Raw genomic sequence first — 27,205 nt, forward strand, 5'->3', positions numbered from 1 at the left:
AATCATGATGTATTTAATAACTATTATAGTTTTCATAGTTGGTTTTCTTTTGTGCTAGTGGTGCCATGAAGTGGGTTTTTTGTTGTGCTAGTGGCACCCCAAAGTGGGTTGTAGCTAAAACATTGATATATTTTTGTCCTATATGCCTTTGAGGAATCTAAGAGGATGTTACTACAACTTTCTTTCTCTCTCTCACTAAAGAGAAAAGATTTCACAAGAACAAGAATTGCAATACTTACAAAATGTGGAATTCAATTGTAGTATGAGGATTACGAGAACAAGAGCTATTATACTTCAAACCAAATAGGCATGAACCATCTCATTGATCGTCACAAGAGATTAAGGACTATGCAAACTCCTCACCAAGACAAAAGGATGAATAGCCATGTGAAGCATGAGTTATATACATTTAGACAACCCAAAGACGTCAGCTGGACAAGGGCCCAAAGGCCAGCATACTAGGATATACAAGAGAGATCGATTCATTGAGGCTAACAAGAGGGTGCTACTCTTAACTTTGCTTGATACATTGAATAACAACAAGACTTGGTGAATATAAGTAATAGAAGTGATATTCTTCTACCCATTGATGCACCCTAATTTTTTAAAACTCTTCAATCAAGAACTCAAAGTTTCTTTTGTGAATGTTGCAGTGTTAATTCCAACATGCATTGATTAGCCCATTTGAGGTTGTTCTAGACAAGCTTAAAGCTCCTTTTGAGAATGTTGCATTGTCACTCAAAGCTTGTTTTAAAAATGCTACATTGATGTTCCCAACAAGCTCAACCTCAAAACACAATAGGGGTGTGTGTGTGTGTGTGTGATCAAAATCAAAACTACTAGCATGCAAAACATTTGGTAACTTCTACATAAATTTCCATTAAATGGCAATTAGATCCACAACCCCTTGAAGGGAGGGTAATATATACAATGGATTTGAGATGACATTATACAAAAAGACTTGAATACAAGGTTACAAATCATAAGAGGCGTGCGTGGCGCATGCATGCGCACGTGTGTGACACATTTGGGGTATCTCATTGGAGCAGATGTCCTCCCTCGTTTGAGAATATTTATGTATTAGGAATCTCAAGGTTGGTCTTTGCATATACATCTCAAAGTCAACTAGAAAGTGATTATCAACATAATCTCTTTTTTTCGCATTTGTCATGTAGACATGGAAGTCTTTGTATGAATTGGTACAAAATACTACATACAAGCCATAAAAGAAACAAGGAAACTATACAAGCTAGGTTTGGATCTCTTGGCAACATGTCATTCACTTAAGTGCATGGACAAGACTTTACTAGATATATCTGACAACCATATGAATGCTTGAATGTAGGCCCTCCATGTGGAGCATCACTCTTTGGTAGATATTGCCAAGGCTTTTATTGAGGTTAGGCATCCCCATGGAGATGCATTTAACTATCATGGTGGGATATCTTGAATTTGATAAACATTGAATGCCTCACTTGATTGTTTTCTAACAAGAGACTTATATTCACTTTTTGGTCATACTCATTGGGATGCAGCAATGGACAAGGAGATGGCTGCATTAGAGGCCAATAAGACTTGGGATCTAGTATCATTGCCGAAGGGCAAGAAAGCTATTGGATGTAAGTGGGTTTATAAGATTAAGCCACATCACAAGATCTCCCATCAAAAATGTGATTTTTACACGTGATGAAACTCTTGCTCATTGTTTCATTCCTGCCCAAAGGCCAAGCTAGTGCGGAGCTGCATTTTCTAAGTGCGGACTTCTATTACAAGCTAGTGCACTACCAGCCATTTGTAGATCATGGGTAGAATGCCATAGACCTCCTGCTTATAGCCAGAACATCCCTATCTCTTTTACTTTTAACATTTGACTGGCCTTTGTTATATCTAGAGCACGAAATGCCTTCTATGTTTAATTCAGTTGCATGCATCCATGGTCAAATTGGTCATGTGCAGGCATTATTGTTGTGGCAAGTTGGTTCTATGGTTTTTGCTAGATTATGCTTCCAAAGGTTCCTTATCTGTTGTACTTCTATTCCGCCTCTGTAATGTGTGTTTCTTTTCTTAGAACCCTAGTGGCCTCTTAAGTGGGTGGTTTGCTGGCCACAAGGCCACTAGTATACGTGACCATTCAACCATCTTGACAAAAGAGAGAGGAAAATACATAGGATCACAGCATCCACCGCTTACTTGCCAGGCCTCCCATAGCCTATTCTTCATACACAATCTGCCCTGCAACAGCACAGCCTGTGCACCTCTCCAGGACACCAGATGTGTGGGCAAGCTGGAGCTACTGTGCCTCTTGCAGCATGAGGCTAGGGGCACTTAGCCTGATCAACTCTCACTCCATTAATCAAGACTGTAGAAGCCACCCAAGAAAGAGAGTGACAGTAGCCCCAAGAAAGAGAGTGAGGGTAGGCTTCCTAATAGATTTTATCTTTTAGCTGCCTGGATCTTGGACTGAAGATATTACTTTCTTGCATTAAAGAGCACATATAGAAGCTACAAAATGCTCCATAGAACCTTAGATACATGAGAAAAGGATCAAACAACCCATTGCTTAGACAAATTATTAAGCAACAGTTACCAATCATTAGTCCCACAAAGTGCTAATTTAGCTTAACCTTTCATGGCTTTGGCTAAATAAGGCGTGTGAAATTGCCTTTAGTGGCAGGACCAAAAACAGACTAATGCTTGCTTCACATCGTTTACTACAGGGGGGAACTGACTTTGATTTTAGAATTAAGTGTTACAGTTGAACACATTCAGTTAACTTCTGTGAGAGTATGTACAAACACGATGAGCAGATGCCCACATTCTAAAGCAGCATCCTGGAAAGCCAAGCCAGCATAGAGCTAAAGTACCTCTTGACAGTCTATATGCCTCTTCCTCTGCCTCAAGACAAGTAAGCATGCCCAAAGTGTGACAATAAGATCAAATATAAATAGTATTACAGCTAACAATCACGTTATCTGAACAAGGCAACCCCAGAATAGATGAGGTCACCAGAAATCCTGTGGATTTCCGAGCCTTTACCATATCAAGTACCAGCGCTTTCAAACCCCTTCCAACAACATACAAGGTTGTTCCCACAACAGCTATTCTGCAAGGTGTTCGTATAGACAAAGGAGAGATTCTTCCTATTGGGCACCAGCACTTATTAGCCTTGTCCAAAGCCAACAGTTTGACTCCAAAAGTCTGGTCCAACATGAAGGTTTCATCCCCCACAACTACTGCTGGTCCATACCATCTCCTTGTCATTTCATCGTCCAGCATTGTCCAAAACTTTTTAACTGGATCATAGGCTGCTGCATAGAAAGAAAGCCCATTCATGGGACTTACGTGCCTCACATAAATCCTTCCATCCATTACCAATGACTCTCCCAGGTCTGGGACAATGTTAGGATCATCATAAGAAGTCCACTGATTTGTCTCAGGATCATACATCTCCCATGATGTAAGGGCGCCCGAAGTCGTTCCCGTTCCGCCTATTGCATACAATCTGCCATTGAGGGCGCCACTGACAAAATAGCACCTGGGCGATTCCAGACAAGCTGCTGCTTTCCAATTGTTTTGTCTGCCATTGAGGGCGCCACTGACAAAATAGCACCTGGGCGATTCCAGACAAGCTGCTGCTTTCCAATTGTTTTGAAGAGCATCAAAAACTTGTACTTCATCTGTGGGATCCTCAAATTTTCCACAGCCACCAATAAGGTAGAGCTGACTATCGAGCACTTCACATGCCATGCCATATCTTCTTGAACAAACAGCTGGCATGCCTGGAAGTGCCATCCACCTTCGTTGGGATGGATCTAGCACATGCCAATGTAGACATTCTGTGTTGTCCCTGCTTAAGACATACACCCAGCCCTCTGAAAGCCCAAGGTTCTTGCGAAGCGTGAGAAATAACTGACTCTTCAAAAATGCTCTCCACTTTTTACAAACACCTTGAAGTATATGATGGAGCCTCCGCGGAATCCTCACAAGACACAGCATCGATAAGTCATCTGGCAAGCCAGGAATCAGTTGTGTGTCAAGGTAGTCCACTGCAGTTTCTGAAAATGTTTGGCTGCTCATGACTGTCCACAAAAGTTTCGTTGATTCACTTACCTGCCTGAGTCTGCTGCAAAAAAACAAGGGAACAAAAAACAATGAGAAGACTTCATACAGTCGGAGTGCATCTTAGGCCAACATATTTATTGTTCCAAGCTCCTTAGTTGAAAAACTCTGTGAGTTTGTCATATTTTCTGTTTTATAACCCAGATTACATTCATGTGGCTCATATTCCATATCAAAAGAGTATTTGTAGAGCCACCTATGTTTTATAATTAATGCTAAGTTACCAGACTAATGTAATAAGCAGTAAGTGAAGTAGAGTAGACTCTGCACGTTTGTCTTTTTATAGGATAAAACACACATATTGGTGCACTATTTAAAGGCAACCTATCAACACACATATTGGTGCACTATTTAAAGGCAACCTATCATAGGAACCAGAAATTAAATTCAGAATCTAAAAGAGAGAAAAACTAATGAAAGGCGAACTGCAATCGATGGAAGTTACATAGTAAAATATGAACAGAATCAGACCAACCCTTGCAGTGGCTTAACTGTAGATTGCTAAGAATAGATGATACAATATCTAATGTTGAGGGGTATGGTCACACAAATATTGCCAAAATTGCTGTAAACAACTGTCGTAAACACAGGCAGCTCCTCAAGATGTCTAAACCAGCAATGGACAAATAGAAACACCAAATATCTTCAAGTGTTGATGAAGATAACATGCTGTAGCAGGTCTATAAGGCAGCACAGCAGCTAAATATTAGGAACATGCACCAGCTGATGTTGTAGTTAAGAGTTCACTTGTCTCTTTTATTATGATATAACGATGAAGAAATGACATTTTTTACAGCCAAAGATCAGCTCAAGCAGACACCAAAATGCAAGCTGAGTTCCAAAACAAAATTTTTGAAAAATGGACTACATTTTGCAAAACAAAAGATGACATAATAACATGTCTTAGAGGGCCCAAAATAAGCCCAATCCAAAGCCAATGCCTCCTAGGTATGTGCAACACATGTGGCCCATGGCTTCCCAAGTGTTAAGCAACACAGGGTTAATTAACACTAATCACCCTTTTTCATCTCATTATACATGCCCAAAAATCAAATATTAAATGCACCTAAAGTGTCCAAGCGCCAATGTCCCAAGTGGCTCATGTGTCTATAAATAGGAGATTTGTCCAGCCACTCTGCATCCACACAGTTGCTGACAATCACCTTTCTCCTGCACCTTTTCCACCTCCTCGCAGCAGCTCCCCCTGCTGCCACATCACCCAAACTGCTGGTTGACGTGTTTTCTGCATAGCAAACTGCCCTATTGCCACCCAGCTGCCACATTATTATCTATCAGCTGGTGACCAGTTTTTAGCTGTCTGTCCAGCATTTCCAACACCCAACATAGCTGCATTTGCTGTTGCTCAAGCCACCCTGGCTGATTTCATCATCAATGACAGTCATTGTCATCAGATCTGCTGCTGCTCGACATCCCAGACTTCTCCTACAGCTATGTTTCCTTCTCAGGAGGCCACATTCCTTTTTATAGAAGGGTGGTGGAACCCTAACCTGCACTGATTTACAGCAAGCATAAATAAATAAAACAAAAGATAAGTCAAAAATAACACTTGAGCGCGTTAATCTTGGGACAACCAACATTTGATTGCCCCCAAAACTAGCACCTCTTGAGGTATTTTTTTAACTTGCATTGCTTTGAATCTGTAGTACACTGAGATGTAGGCTGATCTCTCTACACATTCTAATACTTTGGGTTGTCACAAATGACCAACAACATCAGGATCCAATTTGCCCCTTGATTTTGACACAATTTTGGAACAAGTTGAATCAAGAACACTTCCATGAAGGTCAATACAAATGTAGATCTGCAATCCCCTTCAGATCAGCTGTAATTTCTTCAATTGTAACTACTACCCTGACCATTGGGCGTCCAGTTAATGGGCAAGTTTCCTGAGGTGGCTGAGACACCCTAATTTTTGCAAGAATTTAGAGCTATATCAGCAAATTAGAGCTAATAAATATTAGATTTGCTGAGGAAGAAGAGATGAGCAACAAATTCAAGAAAATTCTCACTTAAAATGCTTCTGCTATTCCAACCCTGAAAGGGCTGTAGATTAGGTCTCTTTGCTGTCCCCAATGGCTCAATTATTCTCTCTCAACACACCACTCAATTCTCCACTCTCAGATTGGCCTCAAACAACCCAGAATGGGAGAAAAATAGACCGACATGGAAAATACACTTGCATGCAGCCAAAAACTGATCCAAACTTGACATTGGGCAAATTTCCATTTTCACTAGGGCCACCACATGCACAAAAGAGCTGCCTAGTTCTTTGGCTTTGCCCTCATTAAGATAACGTTAAATGGTGTCAACACTCAACTTTAAATCCCTACCTCTTTGAACTTGAGAGTGTTGAAACTTTCTACAAACCTTAGTTTAGAACATTAAATCATTTAAATCTCTAACCCCCGTGACACTAAAAGTTAATTCCAAGGGAAAATTTAATATCCCTAACTAGGACCTATCCTAGGTACCTCCTAGCACCTGTCCACAACTACTTCTACCAATGTCCCCCATTGTTGCTAGGATTGTTTGCCACTTTGACACATTCAAGTTAATCTCACATGTGCACAAGTTTAGTGTCCCAAGAGCATTAAGTTAAAAATCCACATCCTCGCAACAGTGCATTTGCTCCTAATCACTCTAGGGCTCCTATATAACCTTTGGCAATGCACTACTCAAGTGAAACTGGCCTTCCTCCTCGGATAGGGTGATACTAACCTGATTTAACACTAACTACAATAAACATAAAATTCACATAAATTGAAAATGCACACTTTACCGCTTTAGTCTTGGACAATGGACAACCGGTTGGTCCCAAAATCAGCACTCCTTGTGGTATTTCTTTAGCTTTTATTGTAAATGGATGGAGTATAACTCAAATTCTTTGATCTTCTCCACTAATCCAAGTGTCTCTTACTGTCAAAAAACTAGTACCACTACCTAAGTACCTTGGCTGCCCCATCATTGCATGCATGCCCTACTGTCCAAAAAGCATTGGATTGGCACTTCAAAGCTGGTCTTGCATATGCATCAATTGCCCCACTGGCATCATTTGCTTATGCTCGTTACCCACATTTGGAACATTATGCTACAGTATTGGCTTTTCCTTCAATGCATCTTGTTGTCCCAAAGCTCTTGAAGACAGTTTTGTCTTCTTGCCTTTTCTATCCTCCTTTAAAGGGTTCAAAAAGTGCATGAATTGAGGATTGTTTGGCAATGGAAAAAACATTTCAACTACTATCCTCAACTGTATGTTTAAAACTGGCCATCAAATTTCTCTTCCTCTTGCTAGTCATTATCTTTAAGAGACCTATAAGAATCCACATTTTGGTCTAAACAAACATTATTAGCTTGCTAACCATGCTACGAGCCTTGTCCAAGATCAAGCATTACATTTTCCCCAACACTTTGCTAATTTTCAAATTGAAATGCATCATCCCTACTTGATCCCATCTCACTATTTGAAGACATTCTTGCTATAATGCTCAACTGAATACAATTTCGGCACTAGAGCAAAGCTTCCAACCTTCAATCAGGTATCTCGAGCCCACCAGTTCAAGGGAATTGATGGTACCCCAACAATGGAACCTTGAAACCAGCCTTCCTCCTAGGATAGGGTGGTACTAACCTGATTTAACACTAATGTTAGCAAACACAAAATTCACATCAACTGAAAATGCACATTTTACCACTTTAATCTTGAACAATGGATAACCTGTTGGCCCCAAAACTAGCGTCCCTTGCAGTATTTATTTGGCTTTTATTGCAAATGGATGAAGTATAACTCAAATTCTCTGATCTTCTCGGCTAATCCAAGTGTCTATTACTGTCAAAACTGACCGGCAAGCCTTCAAACCAACTTGCCCCTTGGTTTGTTTGGGGATTGGCCTTCACCCTGCGCCTTGTTAGACAAAATTTAGCCCCAAACTAGCCTCTTGAATCTCCCTTATATTCTTTAGTTTTATCCGTTGGAATTCAAATCCTAGGCCCTCAATTTTGAGCACACATCTTGAGGTAGCTGTCAAATCCTAATTTTTTATGTAAATTAGGGTTTACAACAGAGATTTTCGAATATTGTAATGAATGAGGCTAAGAAGAGAGAGGAGAATGAGCAAAAGAGAGAGAAAGACAGGAAAAGGGGGAGAAGAAGGAAGAAAGCCATGGAAGTTGAAGGAGAAGGTTAAGAGTCAATTCTTAATTATGTCTTGATGCTCTAAACTAGGTCTCTTATACCTTTTATACCCCGGTCAGTGTGGCTGGGTATCTATGTTAGAGATCACAGCCAGGCAGGAGATTACAGCCTGGTGCAGTCGGACTGTATGCAGTCGGACTGCCTGCAGTCGGACTGCACGGTCGGACTGCCACGTGGCAGTCCGACCCACTGCAGGCAGCCGACTGGGCATTTCTAGCGCCCTATTTCCTGGCTGGTTCTGGCTATAAATAGCCGACATTCCCAACAGTCTTACACACTTCTCTGCTCGCAGATTACAGACCGGTGACACACGCAGATTCCGTCTCTGTTCGCAGATTTCAGACAGGAGACAGTGCAGACTGCAGTGGACTTCGAGGTGAACAGCAGGTTCCATCGTCGAGGTGGAGACACACAGTCCAGCGCACTGCGCCCGTGTATATATCTGCATATCTTTGTATTCAGCACACTTTATACAGCAGATCTTCATCTTCCACTATCTCTTTCTCTCTCTTCTCTCTCTGCGTTCTCTCTCTCTCAGTCCTACGCTTCCGCACCGCTGCACTCTGACATGGTATCAGAGCAGTGTTAGAGGGTTGACTGAGCGCAGAATCAACCTGAAGAGGAGTTTCCATCGCGACACAAATTTGTGTTTTTTGCGTTTAAGGGCAGACAGGAGGGCTGCGCCTTGGAACAAGGCTGAAACGAGTGTGGGCGCGCAGGAAAGGAGTCCAGGTGGTGGATTTGCTGCTGTTTACTGCTGTTTGACGCGGAGGAAGTTTGAGTTTTCAGCCTACAAGTGCAGGTTTTGCTTTTTCATCGCCTCCGGCGGGTGAAGAAGGTTCAGGACGCGGAAGAGCCTTAGCAGGCTGAGTTTACCCAGTCAGAGGGGGCTGCTTTTGCATTTGTGAAGGCATTACAGGTGAAGATGTCTACAGAGATTGACTTGGAGTTCCAGTCGATTATGGACCGGAAGGTGCCTGTCTTACCGGCTCTTCCTGCAGATCAGAAGCTCGACGGCAACAACTACCGCATTTGGCGCGTCATGATGTTGGCCATCCTCGAGTCCTATGATTTGGCGGAGCTGGTACAGGAGGAGATCGACCGGCCCTCGGTAAGAGATGAGTCCAAACTCTCTTCCGATGCTCGTGCGGAGTTGGCCAAGGCTCAGTCTCATTGGGACAAACTGAATGCTAGGATTCGTTCCTTTCTCTTTCTATCATGTACTACAGCCATGATCGCTCACATCGAGCACTTGACGGTGGCTCGGGAGATATGGCTGGAGCTTGATCAGATGTACAATCGGATGACCCTTATGAAGCGGGTTTCTTTGGAGGTACAGATGCGGACCTTGTCCGTAACACTAGCCGCGATGTACGGTTTGTGGAGGTTCCGGCCATCTCAGCGGGTGAGGAGCATCCCATTCTTGGAGATCCAGGGGAGAGTTGGGCTCCTTCTACAGTTCCATTGGAGCCCGTGCCTTTTGATTATGATTCTGTTTCTGACACAGAGTCTATTGTTCCACCGGTCACCTCAGAGGAGTTACCACCGGTGGATATTCCAGAGTCTTCTGCTGATGGAGAGAGACGAGGGGAGGTTCGGCCTCCTCCTCGCTGGACCCGTGACATACTCCGTGATTCAAGGATCGAGGGGGTTCCTGAGGAGTGGGGACCGCAGGATGGTCCGCGGCGGTCACGACGGCACCAGGCACATTCTACGGAGCTTGTTTGCTCTAACTATTGTTTGATGACCCGTGTTATGCAGGATTGAGAGCCCACCTCCGTGAAGGAGGCTTTACAGTCTACACCATGGATGAAAGCTATGGAAGCAGAGTTGGAGGCTATTGAGAGGAATGGCACTTGGTCACTCGTGCCCCGCCCCCCGAATAAGAAGGTGATTGGCGTCAAGTGGGTCTTTAAGACCAAATACCTTAGCGACGGTTCTTTGGATAAGCACAAGGCTCGCCTTGTTGCTAAAGGTTTTGCACAGCGCCCAGGGATTGACTGTCATGATACTTTTGCCCCCACAGCTCGTATGGCGACCATTAGAGCTGTTCTTGCTTTGGCTTGTCATAGGCAATGGCCTGTTTACCAGTTGGATGTGAAGTCGGCCTTCCTCAATGGTGATTTGAAGGAGGAGATCTATGTTGAGCAGCCTCCTGGCTTTGGATCTTCAGATGGGAAAGTCTACAGGTTGAAGAAGGCCTTGTATGGCGTCAAGCAGGCTCCGCGTGCATGGAACGAGAAGATTGATTCGTTTCTTCAGTCTCAGTTGGGATATCGGCGTTCCAAGGCCGAACCGCAGCTTTATGTTCATACTTCCGAGGATTGTGCTTTTTGTCTTATATGTTGATGATTTGATTGTCACAGGTGATGATGCACAGCAGGTCCAAGAGACGAAGTCAGCTTTACATCGGACGTTCGAGATGACGGACTTGGGTCTACTCCATTTTTTTTTGGGCCATGAGATTTATCAGTCTCAGAGGGGGATCTTCATCTCTCAACAGAGATATGTACAGGAGCTCTTGGTGTCTTTTGAGATGGAGGATTGTCGGGCCCTTTCTACTCCTATGGATCCGAACTGGAAGGCCACTTCCCATTCAGCTTCTCCTTTGGTGGATGCTTCCCGCTATCGTCAGTTGATTGGGTCCTTGATTTGGCTTCTCAACACTAGGGTTGATCTATGTTTTGCTGTTGGGCTCTTGGCCGGGTTCATGAGTAAACCTAAGACGGTGCATTGGCAGGCTGCTCAGAGGATACTTCGGTATTTGAGGGGGACATCTGCTTTAGGGATTCATTACCCCGCAGGGACAGATGGGTCAGATCTTGTACTTGCAGGTTGGAGCGACTCGGATTGGGCCGGTGATGTGGACGACAGGCGGTCTACTACAGGTTACTGTTTTACCTTGGGTGCAGGTGTTATCTCATGGAGTAGCAAGAAGCAGCCCACGGTAGCCCTTTCGTCTGCTGAGGCGGAGTATCGGGCTGCGTCTTCCACCACATGTGAGGCTGTGTGGCTTCGGAGATTATTGGAGGAGCTTGGGTGCCCCCAGACTCGTCCTACTTTGCTGCAATGTGACAATGAGAGTTGCATTGCCTTGGCACGGAACCCTGTTTTTCATGCCCGGACGAAGCACATAGAGATCCAGTACCACTTCATCCGAGAGAAGCTTCTGGATGAGACCATCACTGTGGAGTATTGCAAGACGGAGGACAATCTTGCGGATTTGTTTACGAAGGCACTTCCCCAGGCTCTACTTCGGAGACATTCCAGATTCCTCAGGCTTCTGCCCTGCCCCGGCTCTGAGAGGGGGTGTTAGAGATCACAGCCAGGCAGGAGATTACAGCCTGGTGCAGTCGGACTGCACAGTCGGACTGCCACGTGGCAGTCCGACCCACTGCAGGCAGTCGGCTGCATTAAACCGACTGGGCATTTCTGGCGCCCTATTTCCTGGCTGGTTCTGGCTATAAATAGCCGACATTCCCAGCAGTCTTACACACTTCTCTGCTCGCAGATTACAAACCGGTGACACGCGCAGATTCCGTCTCTGTTCGCAGATTTCAGACAGGAGACAGTGCAGACTGCAGCGGACTTCGAGGTGAACAGCAAGTTGCATCGTCGAGGTGGAGACACGCAGTCCAGCGCACTGCGCCCGTGTATATATCTGCATATCTTTGTATTCAGCACACTTTATACAGCAGATCTTCATCTTCCACTGTCTCTTTCTCTCTCTTCTCTCTGCGTTTTCTCTCTCTCAGTCCTACGCTTCCGCACCGCTGCACTCTGACAATCTAACCCTAGATCCCGTGTATCCCGCTCATTACAGTCCCCATCCTGACCCCAAAAGTTTTTGCCCTAAAAAAAAAAAGACAATTGGAGGGACTTGACAGAGTGGCTAGGAGTGGGATACAGAGTACTACTCTAATCCACATTATAGAAGATTCGGTGAAGACTGGACAACATGCTGTCCACTACAGGCCTGGTGAGGTAAATCTGCCATAACTTTTGATGGGCTAGTCCAAATGGAGCGTGCCGCATGTCGAGATGGAGCTTATGACAAGCACTTTCAACCGATGTAGGAAACACGTGGCTGTAATTGAGGCAAATACAAAACTATTCTAAAATAGTGTGCAATCTACAAGTAGTGTGGGGTCAAAAGGGGACATAACCAACTAGTCTTCACCTTGTTGGGCCTCTTGGAGATTAGAAAACTCATCCACAATAGTGGCTGGGCGCCATGAGGCTTCTTCCAAGGGTAGGCCTTGCCATTTGATGAAATATTCCTTGATGGATCGAGATCTCAAGCGTTTATCTCATTGCCCAACGATTGCCTCAAGGATATACTGAATGATGCCTTCTTCGTCTATGGGAGGTAGCTCTTCCACGTAATCCACTAAGGTGCCAATGAAAGACTTCAACTAGCTAACATGAAACACATTGTGAATCTTGGTGGTGGGGGGAAGCTCTAATCAATAAGCCAAGTCATCAACTCTCTTGAGGATTCAGGGCCATAGAAAAGTGGGCCAGCTTGTTACTGCTGCCCTCCTTGAGAGTGGAGTAATGGGACTTAGGCACTTTCAAAAGAACCAGCTCTCCCTCTTGGAATTCCAAATGCCTTCTTTTCTCATCAATGTAAAGCTTCATATGGTCTTGTGCCGTCTAAAGATTCACTTTGCATTGCTGAAGTAGGGCCTGCATGTGCTCCAACTCCTCTTTACTCTGGGAATTGATATTATCATTGAACAAGACCATAGGAAGGGGAACCTTATACCTGTATAAGGCCTCAAGGAGAAACCCCAATACTAGAGTGGATGGAGTTGTTATATGCAATTTAAACCAAGTGGAGCCACATATCCCAATTGTGTTGTACAACATGGCAAAAGTGCCGTAAGTAGGTCTTAAGCCAAGCTCGGAGCCAATAGATGTGAAAATTGCCTGCCAAAAGTTACTCATCAGCTTGATATCCTAATCATGCACTATGACTTGTAGTAACCCACACAGCTTAAATATATGCTCCATGAACTAAGTGGCCATCTAAGAGGAAGTGTATTGGGTCTTAGTTGGGATAAAGTGGGCAGCCTTGGTGAGGCGGTCAACTACCACATATATACTCAGTAACGGAGAGGTCATTATTGAAATCCATAGTGATATGTGTTTTCCTTCAAGAATAGGTAAAGACTATAAGAAACCAACGGGTCTAAGCGTGATGTCCTTGTTCTATTGGCATGGAACACAACTGGCCACAAAAACCTTGACATCCCTCCATAGGCCCTTCTAGTGAAAACTCTTGGTAATCCTATCATATGTTTTGAAAACACCCAAATGACCAACAATGGGGTAAGAATTCATCTCTTCCATGATCTTCTGTGTGAAGGGAGAAGTGTGGGGGATGACAACCTTGCCGTGGGATCAAATAAGGCCATGTTTAAGCTGATATTGGGAGTTTTCATCCATTATCCATGCTGTAATTTCTAAAGTATGTGGATGAAGTCCTCATCCAACAAATAGGCTTCCTGAAGTTCCTAGATCCAATCACTATGCAACTTTGAAATCGAAGACACTTTGCATGTCCACATCCGTGAGAGTGAATCAGCCACTATATTATCTTTGCCCCTAGTGTGAGAGATATCAAAATCATAATTTTGCAAAGTTGCCACCATCTCCTCTACTTAGGAGTCAAAGTAAACTGAGTCAGGAAATATTGGAGGACTTGATGGTCACTCTTCGCTCTAAATTGGCTGCCATATGGCTTACATGAGCAAACTACACTAACTTCTAATGTCCCACCGAGATGATCTCTTTGCAAACCCTAGTGGCATCTCCACTCAATTGGTGACCTAGTCTTCTTACTACATTTGGGTTCCTAGCAAGCCACCCTACTGTCCACCACATCCTCACTACAACAACTTTGCATTTTGCTAGATTGGTGGATTCATCAAGCAAATTGCAACCAATTTCAGCTAGTTTGCAAGTTTACACCTGCATTTGATGTCTAGGTGAATGCAACAGATGATGACATCATCCCCTACTCTCCAGCTAACCAAGATCTTCCACAACCTATCTACACTTGCATTTGCAGCCTAGAGACTCCCTTGACAGCTTGCATCATCATCCTTTGTAGACTTGATGATTTGCAGCCCTCCTACTGTTGTGTTTGGTAGATAGCTGATCTTGGCATCAAAGATCTTTGCGTTTTCCATAAAATAAAAGTTTTCCTTCCACCTAGATCCTAGAGTCAAAAGTTTAAAGCCTAAAACAAAAATATCCATTCCACTTGCTCATTTAGAAAATAGCATTCAATTATAAATGTCAAAATAGTGTGACTGAATAATATGCACTCATACCATATCAAAGAGACTATAGAGTTTGCAAGAAGAGACACAAGGTGTACGACAAACACTGAGAGAAGAAGAAGCTCAAAGAAAACACAGAAGAAGAAGAAGATAACTGATGAATCACTAAATCATGCTAAGTGAACCAAGCTGATATAGTGGAGCTGAAGTTCTAAAGATGACTGCATTGTCTTGTTTGATCAAGCAGCAACACATGTAGGGAATTTGTATTGTAGAGGGAGCGAAACGTAATCCTCCACGCAATAGGGTATAGAAGGTAATGTTAGATGAAGGACAGGTATCAAGGGAGCGGAACGTAGTCCTCTGAGGCCGCCAGAGTCAACGAAGAAGATCATCGATTGGGCTGACATGAACTCCAAAGGGTGAAAAAGGATAGTGCAGCCTACCAAATGCTCAAACGCAGCCTTAGAAGAGCCAGATGCCGCAAAATACAGCCTATAGAGATTGTTACGTGCCAACCAAGCTATCGTCGATGCTGGGAAGGATGCCAAACTACTAAACACAACCAAACAGTTGATGCTTGATGGAGAGGAAAGTCGCTGGATGAAGGCGCCACCAAACTGCTAAATGCAGCCCAATAGGTGACACCAGATACTAGGAGTCTAACGCCAAATGGAAGAATGCTACAAACACAAGACTCATGATAACACCAAGTGAAGATGGATACAAAAGCCATGAACCATAATAACTCCTCTTGGGGTGTGAACCACATCGAAGAGGATGGAGAAAGGAGAGAAGAATATGGAAGAGAGTGACAAAGTGTCAAAAGGAATGAATGTGTGGAATTGTCAAATGGGTGGAGTCAGTGCCATATTTATAGGCATATGCTCTCTCGAGTGGCACCCCAACTCTCTAAAGTGGTGCCCACTAAAGTCTCTTAGGTGGTGCAACGGCTCTCTCGGGTGGCACCTTACTCTAGGATAAGGCCCAAAAACTAGCTAATGATCCAAATAAAGCCTTTTTGGGGCTGTAAATGGAAACTAAAATAGGAATGGAGGAGAAGAAAGGTATTGAATGACTAGGTTTCTCAACAAGAAATCACAACACACAACATATGTATAATATATAATACAAAGTAAAAGTGAAAATTGAGCTTCATGAGTGAAATCCTTGTAGGGAATCCTTATGGGAAACCATATTTCACTCAAGGAGGTGGAGGCCCAAGGTAGAGGAAGAGGAGATGAAGGAGAAGTGTGTTGAAGAGGAGGAGGAGGAGGAGGAGGAGATGTGCAAGGAGAAGGTGATGGCATTAATGAGGGTGTGGAAAAAACATGAGATGCAAAGGAAAAACAACCTGCACATTCTCTTTTTTTTCTCTTCAAAAAATCATGTTTCAATAAAAAATTAGTTTTTCAACCCCATTCTATGTACAATGTGTTTGAGGGTTTATATTTCATCACGGCAAAACAGGTTTTTTGGTTACTATGGTGCCATGTGATTATCATCCTACACAACCAAGATCATTATGCATCAACTCTCGGTATTTTATACTCAAGATGGTAAGACATATATAATATGCACTAAGCCCTTGCGAGCAAAAGGAGGATCTCAAATCTCAAGAGGTGATAGGCCAACAAACCACCACAATGAGATACAAGGGTTTCCCCATAATATTTTCAAGTGCAGTAGTTTCCACAACCCTCAACTTCAAAGTCTGCTCCTCTAAGAGACAAAGTTGTAAACCACCACCTTTTCAGCAATCCCCTCCACTAAGAGACCAAGGTTGTTCAACTCCTTCGGCTTATTAGTCTACTCCATTGCAAGACAGTGGATGTTTGCCACCACCTTCGACTTCACAATCCCCTCCATTGGGAGACGGAGACTGTTGTCCGGCACCACTAGCTCCACAGGAGCTGTACATTCTCCCTCCCTTATATAGCTTAAAGATATGGGCTCTGATTAGGGTATCAAGATCATCATTTGTGATAGCCCTCATTCACTTTCTAAGTGGATCCTTGCTATCCCTCCCTTCCATCCCACTTCTACTCAATTTCAAGAGGCCACCTTAAGTCCTAGGAGCTATCTGGCCTTTGTTCCATCATAGCCTCAAGTACCTTCTTCAATACTACCAACTATTCTTCCCTCATCATCAAACACACCAAAGGCTGTGATTCATGAGTTTGAAGATTCCTCTCTTTTTTATTGCAATTTTTGTCAAAGTGCAACAAATGTGGAAGCATATGACCGGACTGAGAAATACATAAATATGGGGAGAGAGAGAGAGAGAGAGAGAGAGAGAGTAGAATGCTGAAGGCTGCAGAGTACAAATGCTGAATACTGAAGGAGATATGTTCAACGGGTTGTAGAAGTATCACCAGTTGGAGCTCTCTCTCACCTGCAAAAAAACTTAAGTGGATGTGACATCCAGGCAAGCCAGCCATAAATAGTCTAAGAAAATGAATAAAATAAGTCAGGACAATCCGGCCTGCATGTCTTGCCTGAAATCATGCTCAATCTGCTAGTGACTGCATAAATTGCTGCCTGACCTGCTCCAGAATATGATGCGACTGCATGGACTGCACTGAATGGCCATGTACATGCATGTACCCATCCTAGGGATGACCATATCTCTAACATCCCCTCTCACATCCTAGACACGGCATAAGGCTAAGCGATTTGGAATGCTGACGAAGAATGGCCTGAGGAAGTGCTTTGGTGAACAAGTCTACCACATTATTCGATGTCTTGCAATATTCCACATCAATGGTCCCATCCAAGATCTTCTCACAAATGTAGTGATATTGGATCTCTATGTGCTTCATCCTATCATGGAAAACGAGATTCCATGCCAAGGCTACGCAATTCTCACTGTTGCAAAAGTATAGTAGCTCCTATCTGTGAATAATCAAGCTACTCCAATAATCTCTAAAGCCAAATGGTCTCTAAAGCCAAACGGTCTCACAAGTCGTAGTACAAGCCATACTTGGCCTCTCTAGATGAAAGGGCAACTCTAAGCTGCTTCTTGCTGCTCCAAGAAATCGCACTTGTACCTAGAAGAAAATGATAGCCTATAGTCAATCTTCGTGTTCACTTCTTTCTTTCATTCCGGTTATATGCTTTGCATTTGCTTTCTTACTGCTCCAAGAAATCGCACCTATACCTAAAAGAAAGCAATAGCCTGTAGTCAATCTACTATGATCAACATCTCCGGCTCCCCAGTTTGTGTCCATCCAATCTCGTAACACCAAAGCTGAACCATCTACACCTACTGGACAAAATAGATCAAGGTCTGAGATCCTTCTCAAGAACCACAATATCCCTAAGGCAACTTGCCAATGAACCTTCTTAGATTCACTCATACAACCTACACCCAAACCAACTGGAAAGCACAAATCAATTCGAGTATTCAAAAGCCAAATCGACAACTCAATCAATTGTCTATAGTGGGAAGCATCCACCAACTGTGAATTTGTATGAGCTGTCGCCTTCCAATTCGGATCCTTGGGAGTAAAAATGGTCTGACACTCCTGCATCTCAAAAGTGGTCAAAAGTTCGTAGCCATCTCAATCATACTACCGTTCTTCCGCTCCGAAATGCCATTCTCTTGAGAAGTGTTAGTGTTAGCAAACTTCTGATGAATCCCTCGATTAGTATAAAACCAAGCTAGTTTATTGGAGACAAACTCTTTGCCCTTGTCGGATCTCACTATCTCAAGCTTCATGCCTAAACGGTTCTCATCAAAGATGAGCCAATCCTTAAAGTGTGAGAATTCTAATGCCTGAAAATATGCCCATGTCATCCTATTGTAATCATCCACAATCAAGATAAAGTAAAGACTCCCCTTTAGGGACTCCGTACACATTAGTCCACACGAACCTATAGAAACAAGCTCCAAGGGCTCCTTTGCCCGTCTTGAAGCCTTGCTATAGATCACGCCTCCACACCGTTTACAATGGATGCAAAATACACATGGTGGATGGCTTACCCCAACATCTAGAAATCCATGCACAAGTTGGTCATGAGCTGGTACTTGTAGTTGAGGTGGCCATACCAAGCATGCCATAGTCCTCAACTCTTCATTAACACGCTTTGATCAACCTTGGAAGTCTGAATTTTCTCTCTCTTCAGCACACTCTCATCCTCCAACCTATTCTCATCCTTCCTTTGCAATTTCCAGCAAAATTAGCCATTGGAGGTGGAGATTTTGACTAATCTCTACTATAAACCCTAGTTTATAGCAAAAATTAGGTTTTGACAACTACCTTAAGAAGCATGCTCAAAAATTGAAGGCCTAGAGACTTGAATTTCAATCATTGAAATTGGGGCAATTTTAAGAGATTCAAGTGATCATTCAGCCAGCAAACATTTGGGGGTAAATTCATCACCCAAGGAGCACAATTAAAGGCCAATCCCTGACTAAACCAAGGGACAAATTGGTTTGAAGGCTTGCTGGTCATTTATGACAGAAAGAGACAATTGGAGAGTGAAGAGATTCAAGGAATCTCATTATATCCCATCCAAATTGCAATTCAAGAAAAAAGAATACTACAAGGGTCGCTAGTTTTAGGGCCAACAGGCTGTCCATTGTCCAAGATAAGTGGTACCATTTGCATTTTCAGTTTGTGTGAATTATACTTGCTGTAATTGTTGATTGATTAGGTAATTAGCACCCTCTCTAAGAAGGAAGGCTAGTTTCATGGTTCCATTGCCAAGATGCCATCATTTCCCTTGACTTCTGGTGGGCCCAAGGCACCTAATTAACAGTCAGAAGCTTTGCTCTATAGTAGCTGAAACTATGTTCAGCTAAGCATTTACAACAAGTCTCTCTTCTTATAGTGAGATGGGATCAACTAGTGATGCATCTCATTCTGAAAATGCACATAATGAAAGGGAAAATGTAATGCCTTATCTTGGAATGAGCATGGACAGCAAGGAGAGAATGTGGTTGTTGACCAAGAAGGGTTATTCTAAGCCATAAGATACTAATGACCAGCAAGGAGGTGAAGAATATGATGACCAATTCAAGGCTCAGTTGAAGGCAAAAGCTGATATTTTTGTTCAATTGGCCAAAGATCCTTTTAGAGATTTTTGAATTCTTCCCAAAAGGACAGCGGAGGGCAAAAAGATGTCATCTTCAAAGAATGATTGATAATGACCAAAAGCTAATGGTACCTATACTTTGGTGATGGCATCATTTTTCATGCTATGGTGGGTCAAGGACTGCATAAGGGGATGTATGATACAATTCCTTATGGTATGCAACAACCAATGCATGGTATGCAAGGCCCAATGTCAAATCCCCCAAGGATCCAACTTGCACATGAGACATGACACAAGCCATATCCACAACAAGACCCAGATATCTGCATTTTGCTATAGCCCATCCATTCCACCACATCAACATTCAGGCGTTAGTCAATGGCCTGCATTTTGTTGTTCTGCACATGTATGATACAATTCCCTGTGGTATGCAAGAGCCAATGCATGGTATGCAAGGCCCAATGTGAAATGTCCCCCAAGGATCCAACTTGCACATGAGACATGACACAAGCCATATCCACAGCAAGACCCAGATATCTACATTTTGCTATAGCCTATCTGTTCTACCACATCAACATTCAGGCGTCAGTCAACGGCCTACATTTTGTTGTTTTGCACACTGCCTTGCATCAGCACACATCACTTTAATCTCCTATTGTCGCCGTGCTGTCTATAGATCTGATGACTAGTTTTCAGCCTTCGACACGTGGTACATTTTTTAGTGTAGGCGGCACATCTACAGACATTGTAGTTAATTGTCTTCTGTTTACCACACTGTTTCCATCAAAATGCAAACTATTGGTGGATTGCAAGATCGAAGATGTCTTATCAGTTTACAAGCTTTCAAGACTCCGAGGAGGAGCTTCTCTTAGGACACTCCTCTCAATGGAGACGCAATTATCACAATTATCATCAGCGGGAGGAGTCTCCCATTCGCACCCATCCCCCTTCTATTCATCTACCACAAAAGGCTCCATCCGAAGTGAAGATGTTGTCCTTGATAACCTCAATGCAAGTGCATGTCTTACCTTCATTACCCAAAGAAGATAAATTGGATGGTTCGAACTATTTGTTGTGGTGTAGTGGTGTAAGGTGGAGTGCATACTCCACATTTTCAATCTTTGGGACCTTGTTTCTGATTCTATCCCCCATCCTAAGGAGGATCCAACAGATTGGACTTCTATGGACCATGCAGCCTTGTGGGATCACCTCAACTCTTGAGTCAAATCCTTTATCTTTATGAGTTTGCAAGATTCTGTCCTTGTGCATGTTCGCAAGTTTAAGACCATCTGCCTATGTTAATCATGTCAATCTGCTGTCATCTCCTGGTTGTGAGCTCCTGTCAGAGTCTAGCGCAAACATAGGAGCTCTAGCAATTTTAGGTGCATTTCCTTCAATTGTCAGCTTTTTGTGTAAATTCCTAGTCCACTTTTTACTTTCTAGTGTCTGCCTCTACTTGTTGGACATTGTCCTTGCCATCCGGGATTTTTTTTGTAGACTTCCCCTATCTTTCTAGCATTTTCTTCAAAGAGACCGGCAAGCATTAACCGCTGGTCAGCCAACTTTTTTGGCACCTACTGGTGCAAGTCGGCCAATTTTGGGCATTTACAGCTATTTATAGCCAGTCCCCCTCGCTTGACAGACACACACTCTTCATTCTTCAGTCAGTTTTGTTGGGTGTAAAGTACCTTCGTCTCTATGTCAAGATATACGGGTGTGAACACGCCCTTATTTGTACCCTAACATATAAATACACTCTTTATTATTTGTATACCAACACAATCTAGTACACTCATTCTAGCATTCATTTTCTCTCACTCTCAACACTATTGCTCCACTTCTGACTCGCACTTCCATTGTACGCTCTTCCCTTCAAACTAGTATTAGAACTACGGCTAAGGTGTGTGCACTTCCCAAAGTCTGTGCATGTTAGCTTCGACTTGTCCACGTGAAGAAACGTCAATTCATGCCAGGTTGAGTATAGACAACAGCTTCAAGCACGTGTGTGTATTGGACAAACAAGAACCAGGTCAAAAACCCTAACTTTGTGCAAGCAACAATCTTTTCAGTCAGTTTTGACCCGGCGAGTGCATGAGACAACTCCCAGGTCACAAGCAACAATTCCCAAGTCAACATGAGTGCAGGCAACAACTCTCTGACCAAGCGACAGCTCACGTGATCAAGTGGCAGTCAATTTTGACCAATGGGACACAAGTGACAGCTCACGACCGGTCATGATAGGTCACGGCAGACAATTGACAATTTGTTTGACAATCTTGTGTGACTTGGCACATTTATACAAGCCTCGGTTCACACGCAAAAGCACAGTTAAGATTTTTTGATAATTTCATGTCCAAAATTTGGGGCTTTTTCTGTTAGCAAATTAGTCAGCTCATGGTTGAGTCTGGACTTGTGGTTCAGTAGCTGGCATCGGAGATTATTTAGGCATTTTATTTGCCATTGTTTATTGTGGATTGGCGTTATTTGCAGCCAATCGGCCAGAATTTCATATTGGCCAACCAGTCATATTTTAGGCATTTATTTTCGCCTATTTATTGTCAACCTCCCTCCTCCACATTTATTCATCACTTGACAGTTTCTAGGGAGGGGGAGCAGGTGCCAGTGCCTCCACAACCGGTGACTCACATTGCTTCTGTACTGTCTCGTGTTTTGGTATATGGATTCCATTTCTCGAGCATACATCTGAGTTCTCATCTGTATTGTGCTCTCTCTTTCTTTTCTTTTGTCATGTTTAGCAGTTTATTTCAGCACATGTTTATGCTTCCACTACTGCACCACTTCTGACATGGTACTAGATTTCAAGATTTGTGTTTCTGCTGTGTTTTCTTGATGATTTCAGGACTGTTTTCACTCTTACTAATCAGGCAACTGCTGCTCCAACCAAGCAACCTATTTTGCCGGCGTTTTTTGCTTACGTCAGCATCTGTACAGCCTCTGCATTCGTTTCAGCCTGCGTTTTGGTGTCCCGGCATCTCCTCCTGGCCAGGGATTGCATTATTAGGCCGTTTTTTGCTGTTTTTGACAGTTTTTTACTGAATTTTTGACTTCTTAACGCAGCTTTTGTCTTATTTTGATCAGATTTTGCGTTATCCTCTATATGTGAACTCTTGCTTTTTGCAGTCTGTGCTCGTGGTTTGGTTGTGTTCCCTCTCCCAATCCCTTCTTTTCTCTACTTCTTTTCTAAATCCTCTCTCCAGATGGCTCCTCCCTGCACAACCACTAATGACAAGCTACATGGACCTGATTATTACACTTGGAGTGGGGTGATGAAGGCCTGGTTTATCCAGAAGCGATTATGGTACGTGGTTGGTGAAGCTATGGCAGGTCCTCAACAACCTTCTCCTGTTCCATCTGATTTTGATGAAGACAACCATGAGGAGGCAATGCTTACATGGGATTCAGATGATGCCCCTGCTTATTCTGCCTTACTTCAGTGTATTTCCAAAGAAGTCCTACCGGCGGTCACCTCCTGTACGACAACTTCAGACGTATGGTCAAAGTTACAGTTGATGTACGAGGCTCCTTCCACCATGAGCGCTCTTACTCTCTATGGCCAGCTCCAACAACTAAAGTTTGAACCCAAAGATTCAATTCAATCATTTCTACTTCGAGTTACCCAACTCTAGGATCAGCTTCGCGCTGTGCAATCTGCCCTATCAGAGGCACATCTTGTTGGAACAGTACTCTACAAGCTTCCTTGGGAGTTTGATGGAGTGGCGAATGCTTTATGGGTGCAAACATCTATGACTCCTGTCAATTTTCTTCAGATGTCCTCAATGCTACTTGAGCATGAGGCTACTTTGCGACTACAGAGGAGGCTTCCGTCACATTATGGAGGTTCAGGTGAGGCTCTTGCAGCTTCAGAGAGAGGTTTGAAGATGAAGAATTCAAAGGCCAAGTGTTACCACTGTGGCAAGAAGGGTCATTTCAAGAAGGATTTCAAAGAGTAAGTGGCTTCCGGGAAGAAAAAGGAGCAGAAGACGAAGCGGGATCCAGACTCCTCCGACTAGTCATCCTCTGCCTCAGATTCCGATTTCGCTCCTCCGGCCAAGGCCCGGAAGGAATCCTCTTCTTTGGATCGTGGGAAGGGCTTAGTGGCCCCTTCCTCAGCTACTTTCTAGTGGTGGTGATACGGTCATCCCTCACAACTCTCCAGTGCCACAGAGGGAGTGTGAGAGGATGGTGAGATATCGCAACCGTGCCTCATCTATATTTCTATACAAATGCACAAGCTCCATAAAGGAACATCCCTGGCGCATCAACCGAAGTCTGGCAGGTACAAATTCTGAGCTAGGATTGACATCCAGGTTCATGATGGGCTGGTTACTTGATAGAGAGCAAGTGGCTTTCGTCTAGAGCTCACATGAGGGGACACTTTGGCGGTTTGGCCAAAGAAGGGGACTCCATGGTCATTTTTGCACTGCGGCATTGGTGACAAGATGGTCACGTATGCTACATCAGAGGCATTGTTGACAGACATTGAGAGTTGCTATGATATTCTCTATCTTCAGGAGCTGGTATGATCAACAACGAAATCAAGTTCTCTCTGAGGAGCCTTGGCGGCGGCTTGCGTACCCGCTACTTGGGTATCCATCGTTCTACTATGATGGACATTGTTGTGTGTACTATGATGCGACATTATCATTGTATATTGTATTGTATCAGATCACCCATGATCTGAGAGAGGGTGTTAGCAGATTAGTTAGCTCATGGTTGAGTCTGGACTTGTGCTTCAATAGGCTGGCATCAGAGATTATTTAGGTATTTTATTTGCCATTGTTTATTGTGAATTGGCATTATTTGCAGCCAATCGGCCAGCATTTAATACTAGCCGACCAGTCATATTTTAGGCATTTATTTTGGCCTATTTATTGTCAGCCTCTCTCCTCCACATTTATTCATCACTTGATAGTTTCTGGGGAGAGGGAGTAGGTGCCAGTGCCTCCACAACCGATGACTCACATTGCTTCTATACCGTCTCATGTTTTGGTATATGGATTCCATTTCCTGAGCATACATCTGAGTTCTCATCAGTATTGTGTTCTCTCTTTCTTTTCTTTTATCTTGTGTTCAGCAGTTTATTTCAGCACATGTTTATGCTTCCACTGCTGCACCACTTCTGACATGGTACCAGATTTCGGGATTTGTGTTTCTGCTGTGTTTTCTTGTTGATTTCAGGACTGTTTTCCCTCTTACTGATCAGGCAGTTGCTGCTCCAACCACGCGACCTGTTTTGCCTCCATTTTTTGCTGATGTCAGCATCCGTACAGCCTGTGCATTCATTTCAGCCTGCGTTTTGGTGTCTCAGCATCTCCTCCTGGCTGGGAATTGCATTATCAAGCCGTTTTTTGCTGTTTTTGACAGTTTTTTACTGATTTTTTGACTTCTTAATGCAGCTTTTGTCTTATTTTAATCAAATTTTGGGTTATACTCTGTGTGAACTCTTGCTTTTTGCAGTCTATGCTTGTGGTTTGGCTGTGTTCCCTCTCCCAATCCCTTCTTTTATCTACTTCTTTTCTAAATCCTCTCCAGATGGCTCCTCCCTGCACATCCACTGATGACAAGCTCCATAGACCTGATTATTACACTTGGAGTGCGGTGATGAAGGCCTGGTTTATCCAAAAGCGATTATGGTACGTGGTTGGCGAAGCTATGGCACGTCCTCAACAACCTTCTCCTGTTCCATCTCATTTTGAAGAAGACAACCATGAGGAGGCAGTGCTTACATGGGATTCGGATGATGCCCGTGCTTATTCGGCCTTACTTCGGTGTATTTCCAAAGAAGTCCTACCGGCGGTCACCTCCTGTACGACTGCTTCAAACGTTTGGTCAAAGTTGCAGTTGATGTACGAGGCTCCTTCCACCATGAGGGCGGTTACTCTCTATGGCCAGCTCCAGCAACTGAAGTTTGAACCCAAAGATACAATTCAATCATTCCTACTTCGAGTTATCCAATTCCAAGATCAGCTTCGCACTGTGCAATCTACCCTATCAAAGGCACATCTTGTTGGTACGGTACTCTACAAGCTTCCTCGGGAGTTTGATGGAGTAGCGAATGCTTTACGGGTGCAGACATATACAACTCCTGTTAGTTTTCTTCATATGTCCTCCATGCTACTTGAGCATGAGGCTACTTTGCAACTACAAGGGGAAGGCCCAATGTTACCACTGTGGCAAGAAGGGTCATTTCAGGAAGGACTGCAAAGAGTTAGCGGCTTCCAGGAAGAAAAAGAAGCAGAAGACGAAGCGGGTGATAGCTAAAATATGCATTACTTGCTGATTAGCCTCTTAAACACCCCCAAAACACACTAAAAATGCTCTTTTAGAGTAAAACCCTAAAACGGGGAGTGGTTTGAGAGAGTTTAGTGGAAACCCTAATTTTTGGGCCGCCCTTCCACAGCTATAAATAGACAGGCTGCCCCCATTCAGCCATTATCCTTGTTTGCAAGTTACACCAACCCACACACACTCTGCTGCTGTTGGCGCCCAGTTTCCAGCCTGCAGCCCACCTCCATGTGCTGTCCAGCCATCATCGACTACAGCCACATTATCTTGAGCCTGTCCATTGCTGTAGGCAACAGCTCTCAACTGCTATCGATTGTCCCAAACTGCTGTTCAGCCTGCTGTCCATCATCGCTAGGGTCAGCCAGCCTGCATTTTCAGCATTGCAGGCCTTGACACTCTCAAACACTGTTTCAGCTAGCTGTTTAGAACAGACTATGCACAATTTCCAGCCTCCGATTGGTGGTACACTGCTACGTTTACCAGTTTCCAGCCTCCAGACTGTTGCGTTTTGGTGACCAGCCTGCTGCCATTCACTATTCAGCACTCCTACACTCCGACTGGTGGTCACAAACTTGGGATCCGTCTTCGGTGGACGTCACACTCCGACATTGCTCTGCCCTTGAGCACACTATACACTCTTACATTCATTTACAGCATTCATTCACTTCAGAGTTGTGTTCTCTCTCTCCCTTTTTCTAATTTGTGTTTGAGTTTTTGTGTTTGAGTTTTGAGTTTTGCATTTAGGGTTTGAGTTTTTTCTTCTGTGTCTGTGTCTGTCTCTTTGTGTTTCTATCGTGGTCGTACTCTTTGTGTGTCCTTAGTGCAAACCCTAGCAGTTTCCTTCACATGGTATCAAAGCCGGTGCTCTTGTAAAGAGTATCCTGCAGATATTGTGGAGAGCCAGTCTTTGTGTAAGGCACATAATACGACTCGTAACCGAATCACAATGTCCCAGACACCTTCTTCTCCAGTTCCTATGATGTCTTATCAGGCTTCTCCATCATTGGAGGCCCTGAGACGGCATTATGGACTTGGTGAGGAGGACGACACTCCACCTTCACCAGATTTCACTAACATGACAAAGGACTTTAAGGAGTACTACCGCAACAAGTATGGTGATGTTTACACCCGTCCTACCAGTTTTACTACCATTTCTCCTGGGACAACTGTAATGGGCATCCCCCTCACTATCCCCAACTTCACATCGCCCATGACCACTCATACGCAAGGGTTTCCA

At 43.6% G+C, this 27,205-nt stretch overlaps 1 protein-coding gene across 7 annotated transcripts in view; it reads right to left on the reverse strand.

Moving 5' to 3' along the window:
• Positions 1 to 2,574: 2,574 nt before the first annotated feature.
• Positions 2,575 to 27,205, reverse strand: part of SKIP4 (SKP1 interacting partner 4) — a 40,109-nt gene continuing 15,478 nt past the window's right edge. For 2 of the 7 annotated variants that reach the window (XM_087673048.1, XM_087673049.1), the window contains exons 3-4: positions 3,611 to 4,123; positions 2,575 to 3,535 (exon numbers count right to left, since the gene is read on the reverse strand). In XM_087673048.1, coding sequence (XP_087529174.1) covers positions 2,935 to 3,535; positions 3,611 to 4,123 — 1,114 coding nt within the window. In that variant the 3' untranslated portion in view covers positions 2,575 to 2,934. Of the gene's footprint in view, positions 3,536 to 3,610; positions 4,124 to 5,185; positions 5,633 to 27,205 lie in introns of all 7 variants that reach the window. The other 5 variants (XM_087673053.1, XM_087673054.1, XM_087673050.1 and 2 more) reach the window with 5 other exon arrangements.

The sequence above is a fragment of the Lygodium microphyllum genome, chromosome 30, assembly GCF_053477565.2.
Source record: "Lygodium microphyllum isolate KBCC chromosome 30, Lygodium_microphyllum_v1.1.10, whole genome shotgun sequence".
NCBI classification, from domain to species: domain Eukaryota; kingdom Viridiplantae; phylum Streptophyta; class Polypodiopsida; order Schizaeales; family Lygodiaceae; genus Lygodium; species Lygodium microphyllum.